The 16,917-nt window shown below is 35.9% G+C and overlaps 1 protein-coding gene and 1 long non-coding RNA gene across 2 annotated transcripts in view; one reads left to right on the top strand and one right to left on the bottom strand.

Moving 5' to 3' along the window:
- Positions 1 to 6,473, top strand: part of LOC123876416 (myosin light chain kinase, smooth muscle-like) — a 68,982-nt gene extending 62,509 nt beyond the window's left edge. Inside the window, exons 5-8 of the mRNA XM_045922668.1 lie at positions 253 to 394; positions 2,503 to 2,702; positions 3,332 to 3,484; positions 5,079 to 6,473. Coding sequence (XP_045778624.1) covers positions 253 to 394; positions 2,503 to 2,702; positions 3,332 to 3,484; positions 5,079 to 6,255 — 1,672 coding nt within the window. The 3' untranslated portion in view covers positions 6,256 to 6,473. The remainder of the gene's footprint in view (positions 1 to 252; positions 395 to 2,502; positions 2,703 to 3,331; positions 3,485 to 5,078) is intronic.
- A 213-nt stretch (positions 6,474 to 6,686) lies between these two features.
- Positions 6,687 to 7,605, bottom strand: LOC123876433. The gene is made up of 2 exons (XR_006798354.1): positions 7,012 to 7,605; positions 6,687 to 6,947 (listed from the first exon to the last, which is right to left on the bottom strand). It is a non-coding gene; the product is annotated as an uncharacterized LOC123876433 (long non-coding RNA).
- Between the last annotated feature and the right edge of the window lie 9,312 nt (positions 7,606 to 16,917).

Below are 16,917 nucleotides of genomic sequence, written 5' to 3'. Positions count from 1 at the left end.
CTAAATCAGCTAAGAAGTTTGTCGAAAAAGTTTATCATCAATCGTCTTAACCTATCAGTTGAGAGGTCGACAAAGTATCTTTCACTTCATTCCAGCCATGCAAGACTAAAATTGATTAGGGCTGCTGGAAGAAATCTGTCCAGTTTTCCAGAAGGACGTTTTTTCAGTTTTCATTGTAGGCATACTATAATGAATGCATAACTAAATGAAATCGGTGAAATGAATTAACTTCAATAATTTCTGTACTTCCAGCATCACAGGCGGCGAGCTGTTCGAGCGGGTTATCGACGAGGACTTCGTGCTGACGGAGCGAGCCTGTACGGTGTTCATGCGGCAGATATGCGAGGGCATAGAGTTCGTGCACCGGCAGAACATCTTGCATCTCGATATGAAGGTACAGTATTTCCAGCATCAAACCAACGTAGTTTGGTTCTCATTTAAAATCCGGCCAAGTGCGATTCAGAGTCGCGCACTGAGGGTTCCGTACTCGGGTATTTTTTCCAACATTTTGCACAATAAATCAAAAACTATTATGCATAAAAATAAATAAAAATCTGTTTTAGAATGTACAGATAAAACCCTTTCATATGATACTCCACTTGGTATAGTTATCTTACTTTGTAGAGGCGTACACGGTAGAAATTAATACCTGTGTCTGTTTTTTTCTAAATATCTATAAAAAAAATTCAAAGTTACACGGGTTAAAAATTTACGTAGAGATCTATAGAGCGCACTTTGACTTTTCTCAAACTTGAGACACTGATAAAACAAGACAGTGAGTATATAACTGGCATATATCTGTCTCGTTTTAACTAAAAGTTAAGTCTGAGCAAAGTCAAAGTACGCTCTATAAATGTTAGCCTTACATACAAAATAATATGAGGAGCGCGCTAGAGAAACTTCTCTGGGTGGATGCGACGGGCTTGCCCGCGAAATTCAAATTGAATTTAGTTTTTCGCAATTTGTAAACTAATACGACAACGTAGGCTTATGGTATTTTAATTGCGCCAATGGCAGTATAATCCTCACAGGTTTATGCATAAAAATCTTTACTTGAAAGGATCCAGTTTAAGAAATTAGTATCGACTAATTTGTGAGTTATAGTTATAAACCTGTGAGGATGTTGCTGCCATTGGCGCAATTAAAATGCCATAAGCCTACGTTGTCGTATTAGTTTACAAATTGCGAAAAAGCAAATTAAATTTGAATTTCGCGGGCATACCCGACTCATGCCCCTTAGGGCCAATAAATAGTCAAGTGATGAAAAAATTCGAAATACTTAGGTAGGTACTCGTCTAAATTTATTGAGAGTGGGCGGAGTTTGGTACAATTCCGAAATAAAACGCATGTCATGTTCATATTCAACGTACAAATGGGTGGAATAAAATCGTTTGGAACGCATAAACAATAATATGACGGTAGACAATCATAAAACTCCCGCGGTATATTTTCCGCCATTCTGATTTACGAGTTGGATCGGAACCAAGATGGTGTCTGTCAGGGTGAAGGAGTCAACTATGTAATTTTTTATTATTCGGTACAAACGCCATTACTGCTTGCTCTATTTATAATTTCAGTTTTTAGTATAAACTAGCTGTGCCCGCGACTTCGTTCGCGTGGAATCAGCGCGCTTTATATAGCCACGGACGCTCAGGCGCGAGGCGTGTAGTACGTACTCTGTACGTTAAAAATGATCGCCGTGATTCTTTAAATTGACATAACTTTTTTATTTATGAACCGATTGACATGAAATAAACACTAAATATTAAGTGATGCTTACTACAATATATTACTGAAAACCGTATCTAAATCGAATAAGCCGTTTCTGATATTAGCGTGCACAAACACACAGACAAACAGACAAAAAAAATTTTATTACAATTTCGGGTTCGGCATCGATATAATAACAACCCCTGCTACTTTTTTTAATATATTTCCATTGTACAGACACCACTTTTCTACAATTTTATTATATGTATAGATGAATAAAATGAAATATAAAAGTCGTCACTTGGCTCATTATTCTGTCAAATATACCAAATTACCTAAGCTAACATACGAAATTATACGTCTTACTAGAGGATGGCCGCGACTTCGTCCTCATGTGTTTAAGATTTTAAAGATCCCGTGGGAACTGTTTGATTTTCCGGGATAAAAAGTTGCCTATGTCAATTACAGGGACGCAAGCTACTTCGGCACCAAATTTCATACAAATCGGTTAAGCCGATGGGTCTTTAGGAATCCCGTGAGAACTATTTGATTTTCCGGGACAAAAAGTAGCCTATGTCTGCCCCGGGATTTAAGCTAACTCTGTACTAAATTTTGTCAGAATCGGTTAAACTTTTGGACCGTAAAAAGGTGACAGACAGACAGACACACTTTCGCATTTATAATATTAAGTATGGAGTATGGATTTATAAACACGTATTGAAAGTAATTCTTAGGTAGTCTCTCCGCTCTATAGTTTACCAACCTACTTATTTCTTTTTCATTTCCTTCCAGCCTGAAAACATCCTCTGCCTCACAAAAGCAGGGAACAGAATAAAAATCATCGACTTTGGCCTCGCTCGTTTCTACGACCCGGAGAAGAAGCTGCAAGTGTTATTCGGCACGCCGGAATTCGTCGCGCCAGAAGTCGTCAACTTTGACCAAATCGGCTATGGGACTGACATGTGGTCTGTTGGAGTTATATGCTATGTTCTGTAAGTATTTTTCTTCTTGGGTAATAGCATTTTTAACTGCCGACCCAAAAAGAGGGGTGTTATAAGTTTGACGTGTGTATCTGTGTATCTGTCTGTGGCATCGTAGCTCCTAAACGAAGGAACCGATTTTAATTTAGTTTTTTTTTGTTTGAAAGGTGGTTTGATGGAGGGTGTTCTTGCTACAATCCAAGAAAATCGGTTCAGCCGTTTGAAAGTTATCAGCTCTTTTCTAGTTACTATACTTGTGTTATAAATTTTTAATTTACTTACACTTGTATTTGCTGTAAATGCACATCAACAAAGATCTATTACTAATTCATTTAAAAGGTACCTATGACCACATTTGCCATGCAATGGCGTGCAAATCACACTAATATTATAAAGGCAAAAGTTTGTGTGTGTGTCTGTGTGTCTGTTACTCTTTCACGCAAAAACTACGGATTTGGCTGGGAAAAGAGATAGCTTATACCCTGACTTGAAGAGTTCTCGATGATTTAAAAACCTATAACCACACAGACGAAGTCGCGGTATCATCTAGTATTTTATATACTTACCTTACATTATTTTAATATGATGTAGGTACTTAGATCGATCGATTATTATTGATTTTATTTTTGTCTCCCTTACAGGTTATCGGGTCTATCACCTTTCATGGGCGATACTGACATAGAAACGATGGCCAACGTCACTATAGCTAAATATGACTTCGACGACGAAGCCTTCAACGAAATCTCCGAGGACGCAAAGGACTTCATCAAAAAACTCCTCGTGAAAGACAAAGAGTAAGTTTGCGCAGTTCGTATAAAACCCAAGATATAATACAGAAAAATGTTGGTAAATATCGTGCATTTTATCAAGTCAGCGGGCATATAACGTAACTCAATGAACATAGGTACAATTAGGTTATACCTGAAGGAATGGAGCGCTTTTTGACTTTGCTCAAACTTAAGACAGAGTCAAAGTGAGAAGAGTTATACTATCTTTACATAAATCTGTCTCGTTTTAGCTCTGACTTAACAGGGCTCTCTCCGTCACTCGTTTCATACAATCGTAGTTCCAATTTCATTTGAATATTAAGCAACCAAAGTCCATGAAATTTTGCAGACATATTCTAGAAACTAATATCTGTGTCTGTGGTGTTTTAGGTTTATCTAAAAATATGTAGTTTTAAAATTACAAGGGCTCAAAGATTTGTATGAAATTTTTGAAGACCGCGTAACTTTGAAACCGAATATTTTAACAGAAATCTGGAAAACCACAGACATAGATATTAGTTTCCAGAATATGTGTGCAAAATTTCATGGACTTTGGTTGCTTAATATTCAAATGAAATTGGAACTACGATTGTATGAAACGACTGACGGAGAGAGCCCTCTTAAGTCTGAGTCAAAGTGTCCTCTATAGACTCAGTCTAGATACGCCATAGGCCTACATTCTTTATCAATGCACTATGCAAAAAACTATCGTCAGTTAATTTATCTGTGTATCTTGGGTTTTTTATTTAGTTTTAGTCTGAATTCAGTAGACATAGGTACCTTAGTTAATGTTGTATGTTGTATATATAGCATTTAAATAAATAAATATTTTATAAATAATCTTTTAAAAATGAACTGATAAAACGGTTTTTTGCAACACTAACGCAATTCTCTGGCGATCAAGTAAAAGAATTTTTAGATTTCTTTCAAAATTTCAAATAATAAAGAGATAATGAAAACTATAATACTAGTATATACTAGTTTTGTAGCTTGCTTAAAGCTGCATAAAAGGTTGCAGCCTGTCGATAAAGACCCTTTGTTACTTGTCATCCAACACTGCATATTTTCAGTCACTAATAAATAATTAATCATTTGTCATCAAAACTCTTCAACATTAATCTTATCTGTTACTTGTAGTATGTGCTAACTCTTCGTAACTAAAAACAAGGTCAGTTAAAAAGGGGGTTGTTATTGTAACCCTGAAGAATTTTTACTTCTCATTATAAAGAATTTTTACTATGGGTCGATACCTTAAATTCTGAAAAAAAAGTCTGCTTCATACAAATCGCAATGTTGCGGGTGAAATTTTTGTACGGAGCAGTTTTTTTTCGAGATTTAAGGATTGTTCCCACTGTATAAGTTGTTATTTCATGATGACCTCCTTTTGAGTTAGAGCCCCCTTTTCCTAATGACCTTGTGACTAGATTAATACTGAGTAGATTATCACTGTAGAGTGTCTTTACGCTTCTTAGCCTAGTAGTAGTATTACTCCTTGATAGTACAGTAGTATATTAGCTTTTAGAAATCATACTGTTCCTACTTTACTTTTATACTTCCCATTTACCTTCAAACTACACACACTGAGGTGTTGGGGTGATAGTAACAAGGGTCTCTGTCGCAGGTCACGGCCGAGTGCTACGGAGTGCTTACGTCATCAATGGCTCATCAAACGATCTCCAGCAAAGAAGGACAAGCCTACGCAAGCACCACAGTCACCTAAACACGAGCTCGACGTTGCGAAGGACAACCTGAAGAATTTCGTTGAACGATGGAGCGAACATCCGAACTCCCCTTATGTGTTCGATATTCAAGCTCAAGAAATCCTCTCCCTTGCTAACGGAAACTGTGAGAGATCCTCCATTGGTGGTTGTTCTCCATCTCCAAGAAGTTCACTCAGCAGCTCACCTGATATAGTCTTTGAAGAAGATGATTTAGACCCACCACCCTTAAGAGATCCAACTCACAAGACAAGATACAATCCAGTGGAAAGGAGAGCATCGGACAGCAGTTGCTTCTTACACAAGAAACAAGACATATTCGTCAGAAAGAACTTAGCCGAAGAAATAAAGAAGTTATCAGATCACTTATTTATGCTATCCACAATGAACACAGATTTAACGAATAACAACAGTATGAAAGAAAAAGACAAAAACGTAACAGAAACTAAAACATTTTCAAAGGAGGATAAAAAATTACCGAATGGTTTCAAAAGAGAAATAAATTCAACTTTCACAAAAACTATATCTAACGGTAACGCGAGCAGTATTGAGAAGAAGATATTCACATCGAAGTCAACAAACAGAGTCAGTTCAGCATTTCTTACAGAGAAAGAATCTGAGAAACCGATGACGAGTAAAATGCCGTGGGTAAAATCAGCTAGATCGAAAAGGGTGACGACAACGAGCAGAGACGTACCAGATCAGCCTTTGGAAAAACGTAACACATTTTTCGTCGAATTCGACAAAAGACGCGAAAGAATAGACAAATTAGTCAATGGTTGTGAGAATGGGAAACAGTTGCCTTACAAAAGAGGTGACGAGAACAACGCACATAGAACAAAAGACTTGCTTCTCCATCTTCTTGAAAAGTGGGGAGAAAGCGATGAATCGGAAGGTGAAAGAACTGCCGGAGGGACATCGAATAGCGGAAGACACCAGTCCATATCATTAGAATGGTCGCAATCCAACCAGCTTGCGCAGAATTCCATGACAAGTATACAAGCATTCTTTGCGAGGCAATCATCCGATGAAAAGATCCAAAAGAAAAATGGAATAACAAAGATTACGAATCCTAAATGATTTTAATAAACAAGCTCGGGAATATGTGCCATGACGTTGTGTTGTTCAGAAAGATTAGCTTCAGAGGCTATTTTAATGTCGTTTATGTAATGTACGTAACAGTTATAAAAAGCCATCGAACAGTGATCGCATAAAATATTTAAGCTCTAATAAGGACTTCGTCTGTGTTGGTGTTAGCTGGCGGGTGTGCTCTGCCTTTTTGAAGTGTTTTTTTTTTTTTTGTTAAAACTGACTGGAAAGCGCTCTAAGGGGGTGTCGTGCGTATGTCGGCGAGCGCCGGCACAGACGGGGTCCATGCTTGTATAGTTTAACTAACTTGTTACAAATAACTACAAACTTGACATTTGCTAATCTTTGCTAAGCCAGACGAGAGAGAGAAAAAAAAGCTCTAATAAGCAGTCAAGAGAAAATAAATGTTTTTTTTAAACCTGTTGACCAAGTGGCAGTTTATCGACATTGACTATGACAAAAAATAAATGACAATGATAAAATACTTAAATATAGACAAAATTACTCGATCTCAATTATATAAGAGTCCACTTTTCTGCTATTGCCTAAAATGCAGCCTTAGCAAGATTTTTCATTTTACGAAACTGTAAGTAGCTATTAACGTGACTTTGGTGGTAGACCTGAAGTCTACGGGGAACAACTAAAAGAGGAAGGCATTGTGTAATAAAGAATTATGGTTTTAACTGCAATCGCGGCACAGGCCAGAACTACAGTCATTTATCAGTTTACAGTTCCCAGATCTAAGACAATTTTCACCTTGTTAGACTAATTGAGTGGACTCTTAAATCTAGTAATAGGTTAATCTTTCTGAATAAATGGTAGGTTACCAAAGTAGGTCATGAGATTTTTTTAATTGTTAAGGTAATCTAAACAAATGACACTTAAATGACAATTTTATACGAATCTAGTCTTCATACTCAAAGCTCTGTATGGAATCCGCAGACAAGACTGAGATGTATATTGAAATGAAACTTCGGAACATGAACTCAGGACATTTGAAGGTGCAAACACATAAAATATGCGCGATCTAAGTTGGCCGGCCAGAAATTAGTCACGAATAGAATGGATCTTTATGATCGCCTCGCTATGACCCTGTGCTATGACCTTTACTTTTGTTATCTCAAGGTGAATTCTAATTATTGAGCGTAGGTATCTACTTTGTATTTGCTCAGGCATAAGACTAGCGTGACATACAAGCTAAAAAGAGACAGATTTATATCTCCTACAAAAATCTGTCTCGTTTTAACTGTGTCTTAAGTCTGAGCAAAGTCAAAATACTTAACCTCAGCCTTAGGTTGAAATCTATTGAGCACACTAAGACAAGACAAGACATAAGTAAAACGAGACAGATTTATGGCAGGGGTATAGCGTTGTCTCGTTTTAAAAGTGTCTTAAGTCTGAGCAAAGGCAAAGTTTGCTCTATAGATCTCAGCCTAAATCATTTGAGCATTGATCTGATTTACAGGCCGGGCTATTCTGAGGAGCCGGCCAAGTAAGATCGCACGTATCTGTGATTTGACCTGAAGAAGGTGATTATCCTTTCTATTCATCACTAGCATTCGCTATTTACAAGATTTACACATTATGTTATTACATTATTTGTACATTATGGTTAGTGAAGTTAAGTTCAGTATGTCTTTATCAAACATTTTTAGAAAAGACGCATGCGTCACTGTACTTTACACATGTGTAAAAAAGCCTTAGCAAAACTAGTTTGTATTTATATTGTACAAAACCAGATTCAAAGCACAACATACGAGTAAATCATACTGTAATAAAATATTATTGAGTTCATGTCCCGTTGAATCAATTCTAAACGAAATTACATTGACAATAGCACATAATTTTGTACTTTTATGTAAATAATTATATACTTTTATTTTATAATAATTACTTATGTTTTATTAATTATATTATAATTATATATCCCGGCGTAATATGAATTTGTTCCTTGTACGTACTTAAGTATAATTGTAATGATTTTATTAATAAATAATTTATTGTTATTATATTGTGTACCTATGTTGTTAAAATATAAGGCTTAATAGAATTTGTTGTTTTATTAAAAGGTACCTATCTCTTACGGCCTGCACAGACGAAGGACAGTCTTCCTCATGGTTCTTTTTTTGTCCGTCAAAATAGATCGCACAATTGCAATCAATTAGGCTGAGATCTAGAGAGTGCACTTTGACTTTGCTCGCTTCCGGCAAACAAATAAAATGATTGCACTGTGCACATCGTACATGCGTTGAGTCCGTCTGCGTACGTACGCTGACGGACGTAGCGTAGATAACTAACGTTAGTTATCTACGCTTTGGGGATTAATTTATTTCTGCTTTGGGGATTTTTGTCCTCCTCGGCCCTCGATGTAAAGGTCCCAACGCCAAGTGCGTTGGGACCTTTATATGTCACGTCGCGCAACGCAGTGCAAATGCGTTTGGACCTTTACACCTTGTTTACACGGCATTATCATCGAACTTTTTTTTTTGCAGGATAATACGTTTTACTGAATATTAAGAGGAAAACCTATGCGAATGACATTGACGATTTCCCCTTCAAACTAGCAATTTTGACATGTCATGACCCTCTATTGACAATTAATCAAGCAGACATTTCAATCTGCGAAATTTACGCGGACTTTTAGTATTTTGACGTAGGAGGGTAAAAGATCCAGTAAATGAACGAATAAGGACTACCCTGACTTTGACCTAAAATTAAGATATATGAGAATCGTTCTATATATAATTTTTATATTTTTTTTTGATCTGTGTCTATACACAGTAGGTATACACTCTTAAATTATTTAAATATCAAAAACGCAAAAAAATGCGTGGTATTAATTATTATAAATTATTTTATTTAACAAAAGGATAAATTGCCAGTAAATGAACTGGGAATTTCAGTGAATGAACGAACTCTATCTAGTGCATAAACTCTCGATTCCTATTAATAAATTCTTAAGTATATTTTCGGTTTGGAATTTAAAAAAAATTGTCAGATTTTCAGTTTTTGACTTATTGTATATTTTTTTCTACATTTTGCGCGATAAATCAAAAACTCTTTTACATAATAATAATAAATAAAACCTGTTTTAGAATGTATAATAGAGCCCTTTCATATGATATTATCCCCTTTGGTATAGTTATCTTAGTTTGAAAGTCACCTAAATTTTCTGGAAAACAGTCCAAATGACTACAGAGAAAATGAAACTTAACGCCCTTGTTGCATCCAAGTCGCTGGAAGTGCAACATCAGCTACTGAATGTGTTAAGAGTAGTGAGAATAATATACCGGAACACAAGTGTCTGATGTTATCAGATTTGTTCCTTTGAGCCGAGAAGCCACATGTTCTGATGCTTTTTAGACAATCTAAGATCTCTCATTAAATGATCCAAATAATTTTGATTGAATGGTCTAAGTTGAGATGTAAAAAAGTCACTACATCGTCACTACCTTCTGAAAGTTCTTGAAATGGTAGATTAGAGGTACTGGGTTGGGGCTGAGGTACAGATTTATCACCAAAAGTTAGAATCGTTCAAATTGCAGACTGCAAGTTACAATAGAGCCGCTTGGAACAATTTTTTTGCTGTTTCTTCTGGTAATATTCACAACGCAGAAATAATAATCATCATGGTGTTTAGATGGTTCGCGCCAAATTATAAAATTTTTTTTTAGTAAAAGTAGTTAACTATTCTTATTTGCTCATAAACGCAACGAGGAAATACAGCTTCCACATATAAAAATTGGAGTCCAGGCCTTGCTGTTAGCTGCTAATGGGTTCTCAAAGTAGCCCGAGTATGCTTGTTTTACTGGGCACAAAAGGAAAGAATGAAAGGAGCTTACCCAGTACATCTTAAAAGATCCGTTATAGATACATGCATCCTGCCATGCCTTACCTATGCCAGCCAAACATGGGTCCAGACAAAGAATATAAAAAGAAATAGTGACTTGCTAAAGGGCGATGGCAAGTTGCATAAATTAAGCAAAAAATATTCAAAGTGAGAATTGAAGACATAAGAAAAAAGACAAAGCCTACAGACACCTTGAGACATGCCCTAAAACTGCAATGCAAATGGTCATATTGTATCGATTTTTACAGATGAAAGAAGGACAGGTAGGTAGACCGAAGACGCGTTGGTCTAATGCTATTGTGCAAATCGCGAGAGAAAATTAGTTTGATAGTACCAAAGACAGAGAGAAATGGGGATACCCAAGAGGGATCCATATCCAAGAAAGAAGAATACCAGAATAAATATAAAAAAAATTCAAAAGAAAAATAAAACCGACTTCAAAATCACAAACACTAAAAAGTAAAAAATAATTTAAGTTATTGTGGTTTTTGAAGTCGGTTTTATTTTTCTTTTGAAAATTTTTTATTTCAAAATTTTTAGTGGCCCCACTGTACTATAATAATATGCCATGCCCAGCTAAAACCCTACTGTTTACTAAGCAATTACACTGATCGCGAGCAATTTGCTCTTATCCATTGAGGAGTTCTGTTCTCCATCTCAGAAGATATTCATCAGAACTTCATCAAATTTATATGGGTCCACCTGCAAAGTATACCTAGCTTTTCAAAAAAAAAATTTCAAATCGGTCCAGGCGTCTTTGAGCAATCGGTGAACATACATTAAAAAAAAAATTGAATTTGCTCTTATCCATTGAGGAGTTCTGTTCTCCATCTTCAAAGATATTCATCAGATCTTTACCAAATTTATATGGGACCACTTGCAAAGTATACCCTATCAAACAAAAAAAAAATCCAAATCAGTCCAGGCGTCTTTGAGTAATCGGGGAACATACATAAAAAAAAAGATACCGACGAATTCAGAACCTCTTCCTTTTTTTAAAGTCGGTTAAAAATATACTAAGCTTTACTAACATGGTGTTATACCACAGAGTAGCAAACAGAGGCAAAGCTTCTAAGAAGCGAGCAAATTTTATAACTATTTTGGTAGGGTTGGCACTGGAGGATACAATTTAATTAACAATAGTTATTTGTTCAACAAGATGGTAAAGTTTGTTTTTGTTGTGATTGCCTAGTTTAAATATCGATCTTTAAATATCGATCAATAGATCTAAATATCGATTTTGAACGAAATCAGTCAATTTAGAAAGAATTATAAATGGTGCCAACTTTTTTAAATTTTGGTTACAGTTTCCTATTTTGTGATCCCAGGGAGCTCTAAATATCGATTTTGAACGAAATCGGTCAATTAACAAAGAATTTCAAAATGGCGTCGACTTTTTTAAATTTTGGTAACAGTTTCTTATTTTGTGATCCCAGGGAGCTCTAAATATCGATTTTGAACGAAATCGGTCAATTAACAAAGAATTTCAAAATGGCGTCGACTTTTTTAAATTTTGGTAACAGTTTCTTATTTCGTGATCCCAGGGAGCTCTAAATATCGATTTTGAACGAAATCGGTCAATTAACAAAGAATTTCAAAATGGCGTCGACTTTTTTAAATTTTGGTAACAGTTTCTTATTTTGTGATCCCAGGGAGCTCTAAATATCGATTTTGAACGAAATCGGTCAATTAACAAAGAATTTCAAAATGGCGTTGACTTTTTTAAATTTTGGTAACAGTTTCTTATTTTGTGATCCCAGGGAGCTCTAAATATCGATTTTGAACGAAATCGGTCAATTAACAAAGAATTTCAAAATGGCGTCGACTTTTTTAAATTTTGGTAACAGTTTCTTATTTTGTGATCGCAGGGAGCTCTAAATATCGATTTTGAACGAAATCGGTCAATTAACAAAGAATTTCAAAATGGCGTCGACTTTTTTAAATTTTGGTAACAGTTTCTTATTTTGTGATCCCAGGGAGCTCTAAATATCGATTTTGAACGAAATCGGTCAATTAACAAAGAATTTCAAAATGGCGTCGACTTTTTTAAATTTTGGTAACAGTTTCCTTTTTTGTGATCCCAGGGAGCTCTAAATATCGATTTTGAACGAAATCGGTCAATTAACAAAGAATTTCAAAATGGCGTCGACTTTTTTAAATTTTGGTAACAGTTTCTTATTTCGTGATCCCAGGGAGCTCTAAATATCGATTTTGAACGAAATCGGTCAATTAACAAAGAATTTCAAAATGGCGTCGACTTTTTTAAATTTTGGTAACAGTTTCTTATTTCGTGATCCCAGGGAGCTCTAAATATCGATTTTGAACGAAATCGGTCAATTAACAAAGAATATCAAAATGGCGTCGACTTTTTTAAATTTTGGTAACAGTTTCTTATTTTGTGATCCCAGGGAGCTCTAAATATCGATTTTGAACGAAATCGGTCAATTAACAAAGAATTTCCAAATGGCGTCGACTTTTTTAAATTTTGGTAACAGTTTCTTATTTTGTGATCCCCAGGGAGCTCTAAATATTGATTTTGAACGAAATCGGTCAATTAACAAAGAATTTCAAAATGGCGTCGACTTTTTTAAATTTTGGTAACAGTTTCTTATTTCGTGATCCCAGGGAGCTCTAAATATCGATTTTGAACGAAATCGGTCAATTAACAAAGAATTTCAAAATGGCGTCGACTTTTTTAAATTTTGGTAACAGTTTCTTATTTTGTGATCCCAGGGAGCTCTAAATATCGATTTTGAACGAAATCGGTCAATTAACAAAGAATTTCAAAATGGCGTCGATTTTTTTAAATTTTGGTAACAATTTCCTGTTTTGTGATCCTAGGGATCCTCAGATATTGATTTTGAACAAAATCTATGACAGTTCAAGAAAATAGATTTTAAACACTATTTAAATTATTATCATTAACATTAAATTAAATGAAAACACGACGCGCGACGTGTACTGCAGCCCCTGAACTTGAGCACAGGCCGAGCCGGTATAAACCGATTTCTCTCCGTACGCGACGTAGCGCCTGTGCTCACGCACACACGCGCCTCAAGCTTGTAGTAGTGTACCTATCGTAGCGCGCTTGTATGAAGCTTTGACTCTGTTCGCTACTCATGTGGTTATACAACGCAATACCACACTCACAAACACTCGTACAAACATACAGACAAGTATATACTCACACACACTCACACACACACATGGACGCACGCACACGCACTTTTGAACGGTTTGAACGGAACACGGTTTTGAAATTGAAATTGAAAAAAGTGTAAGAATTTGTAAGAAAATATTTAAAAAAGGTATATCAGCCGGTTTTTTATTCCAGCTCTTAATACATGTAAAAACGTCCAATCTATTCATTTACTCGAGCCTTTACCCTAGTACCTAATTATATCGACCGCCCCATATCAAAACAAAGTAAATGTCATTTTTCCGAAAATCGTTTTATGTCATAAGCCTAACTTTCATAGTATGTCCCGTTGTATTGTAAGGACACCCACATTAAAGTAAAATTAAAAGCTAGTAAGTCGCTTTGACCATTTTAAAACATAGTAAGTCTATAAACTGGCTAGGTTTTTATAGATTAATGCGCCTTACTAAGTTTTTCAAAGGAATTAGATTAAATAAAATAAATATCACCCATTATCTAAATACCATGTCAAAACAGTAAATACTTAATAATGCATTAAAACTTAAAAGTAAGATAGGAAAAGTCAATGACCTCTACATGTCAACTGTTAAATATGGTTTGCAAGGGAAATACTTTGCATACTTACATAATGTTTTTAGGGTTCCATATCTCAAAAGGAAACACGGGACCCTTATAGGATCACTTTGTTGTCTGTCTTTCTGTCCGTCTGTCCGTCTGTCGTGTCTGTCAAGAAAACCGATAGGGTATTTCCCGTTAACCTAGAATTATGGGCAGGTAGAGAGGTCTCAACTCTCATAGCCCAAGTAAAGGAATAAATCCGAGAACAAATTTCGTGATTCTAGATCAACGGGAAGTACTGTATAGGTTTTCTTGACGGACGGACGGACAAATGGACAGACAGCAAAGTGATCCTTTAAGAGCTCCGTTTTTCATTTTGAGGTACAGAACCCTAAAAAAGAAAATGATGCACATGTAATGAATAAATGTGTTGGCCAGTCTTCACACTAAAATATTTAAACCCCTTTAATTTAAAAACTGTCATAGCCTAGTGGTTAGAACGTCCGCCTCCTAATCGAAGGTCGGGGGTTCGATCCCGGAATCACGCACTACTAACTTTTCAGTTATGTGCGTTTTAAGCAATTTAATATCACTTGCTTTAACGGCGAAGGAAAACATCGTGAGGAAACCTGCATACCTGCAAGTTTTCCATGTTCTCAAAGGTGTGTGAAGTATGCCATTCCGCATTGGACCAGAAAGAACTACGGCCTAAACTTCTTTTGAATTTAAACCACTTACTAGGTTTTGATCTGAGAAAGAAATTTGACATTAATTGACAAAATTGAGAGACCTAAGCTTGTATAAGAACACAGAAGTGTCATAATTCGTGTTCACTTTGCCTAACGTCTCTCAGAGAGCAGAGAGAGATTTAAACTGTTTCTTATAATCACTGGCCATATTTCAAATGCGAAAGTGTGTTTGTTGGTTTAATATTCAATCACGCTGCAACGGAGCAACCAGTCGACGTGGTTTTTTGCATGGATACATTTAAAGACCTTGAGAGTGACATCTCTCTCCGCATCGTATTCTTTATTGCTGAGGGTTGTGACCTCTTTCCATTATTCCTACATCTAATGGTAGGTTTTCTTGGGATAATAATGCGGTGGGTTCAAAGAGCCTACGGAACTCGACTAGAAAAACGAGATTTTGACACTTAGGTTTAACGGTTATGAATTAGTTATTAATATCAGTGATAAAATTGATTAGGGCTGTCAGGTAAAATGACATTTATCTCGGAAAATCAAAGAGTGTCCACGAGATTTTTTTCCAAGTTTGCGCTACTAACTACATATATTATGAAGAGGAAAGGTTTGTTTGTTTGTTATCGATAAACTCTGAAACTACTGAACTACTTGCACTAAAGACATAATCATCAACATCAACCGACAGACGTCCACAGTGAACATAGGTCTTTAATAGGGTCTTCCACATGCTACGGGTTTGCGCCGCCTGAATCTTTGCGCTTGCGCTTGACGACAATCATGCTTTAAAGAAAGCAATGATGAGGTCCAAGTTGGAGCACGCTTACCTAGAAGATGCCTATTCACTCTTGGCTTGCAGGTATCTAAGGTATATATGGCAGGAAACACGGCCGCCGAAATGGCGTTCCAACCTTTAGGCTCTCCCCATTGCCCGCAGCATGAATCTGAGCTTTCTTATGAGACCCATGGTTATATTATGTACATATAATATCTCATAAGAAAGCTCTAACACACAATCCAGCTAAGTAAGTCCAATTTCGAAAAAAGCTAGCTAGCCGACAAATCTAACTCAGGCAGCCTTCGGGAACCTTCGAGATGTCTCTGTCCAAAATTCCTCAATGCTTGAAGAACAGTCTTTGAATAGTGCATATTGTCAGTGATGAAATATGGATCCGAAATATAGGTCTTTTTTTTGTACACAGGAAATGCCTGACGCATACCCCTCCGTCATGTGGGGCTTGCACCAAACTTACACTACTACGAAATCCATTTCGGAACACGGCACCCGGAACGAGGCGCGCTATCTCCTAACATAGGTATAATACCTATTTAGAACACTTACTATCTGTCATCATAATCTATGACAACCTCCGAGTATTTACCTGGTAAAACCGTAACTTTAGAATAAAATTTAGTATATAAGCAGGCTTCATTTAGAAATGAAAAAATCCCTTTTTTATTTTTCAACGATTATAAACACAACTTTCATTCAAAAATAATAAGCTTAAATTCATTTTAAATAATATTTTGCGACGAAATGACGCGCGCAGTCCGTCCGCCATTAGAGTCCAGTGGACACTGAATTCCATAGAGCGCCTGCAAGAAAATAAATAACACAGGAAGTTTTTTGGTTAGTTTTAGATTATTTAAGAAACGAAAAACATTTAGTATAAAACTAACAGTTAAAATTGATTGCTAAACCTAAACATATCATTTTCTGGAGGTTGGCTTCAAAGTATCAAGATGTTAAAGAAAACTTTTACAGAACAAGTTGCGAACAGCAATGTTTTCAACTTGGTTTTTTTTTTATTGGGATAATGTATACTAAATAAAAAGAGGCCCTTATAATCTTCACAAACTGAAGTTTTTAATTGCATGTATTTAATAGCTGTTAATGCTTTAGAAAAATAAACAATTTACTTCAAAGTACAGCATTTTTGCGATTTGTCAAATAGTAATTACCTTAAATGGCACATGCACTGAATTTAGAACACCACACTTTTAACAGGGCTCTCTCCGTCACTTACTCCATCAATAGTAGTCCCAATTTCATTTGCAACCAAAGTCAATGAAATTTTGCAGACATATTCTAGAAACTAATATCTGTGCCTGTGGTATTTTCGATTTTTCTAAAAATATGTAGTTTTAAAATTACAGGGGCTCAAAGATTTGTATGTGAATTTTTAAGACAGCATAACTTTGAAACCGAATATTTTAACGGAAATCTGGAAAACCACAGGCATAGATATTAGTTCCCGGAACGTTTCTACAAAATTCCATTGAGTATGATTGGTTAGTATTCCAATGAGAGACGAACTAAGTTTGTATGGAGCGTGTGACGGAGAGACCCCTCTTAAATCTGTCTACACACTCATATTTTATGA

The sequence above is a fragment of the Maniola jurtina genome, chromosome 21 (genome assembly GCF_905333055.1).
Source record: "Maniola jurtina chromosome 21, ilManJurt1.1, whole genome shotgun sequence".
Taxonomy (NCBI): Eukaryota; Metazoa; Arthropoda; class Insecta; order Lepidoptera; family Nymphalidae; genus Maniola; species Maniola jurtina.
The sequence above is the reverse complement of the archived record's forward strand: the minus strand, read 5'-3'. Positions and strand labels throughout refer to the sequence as shown.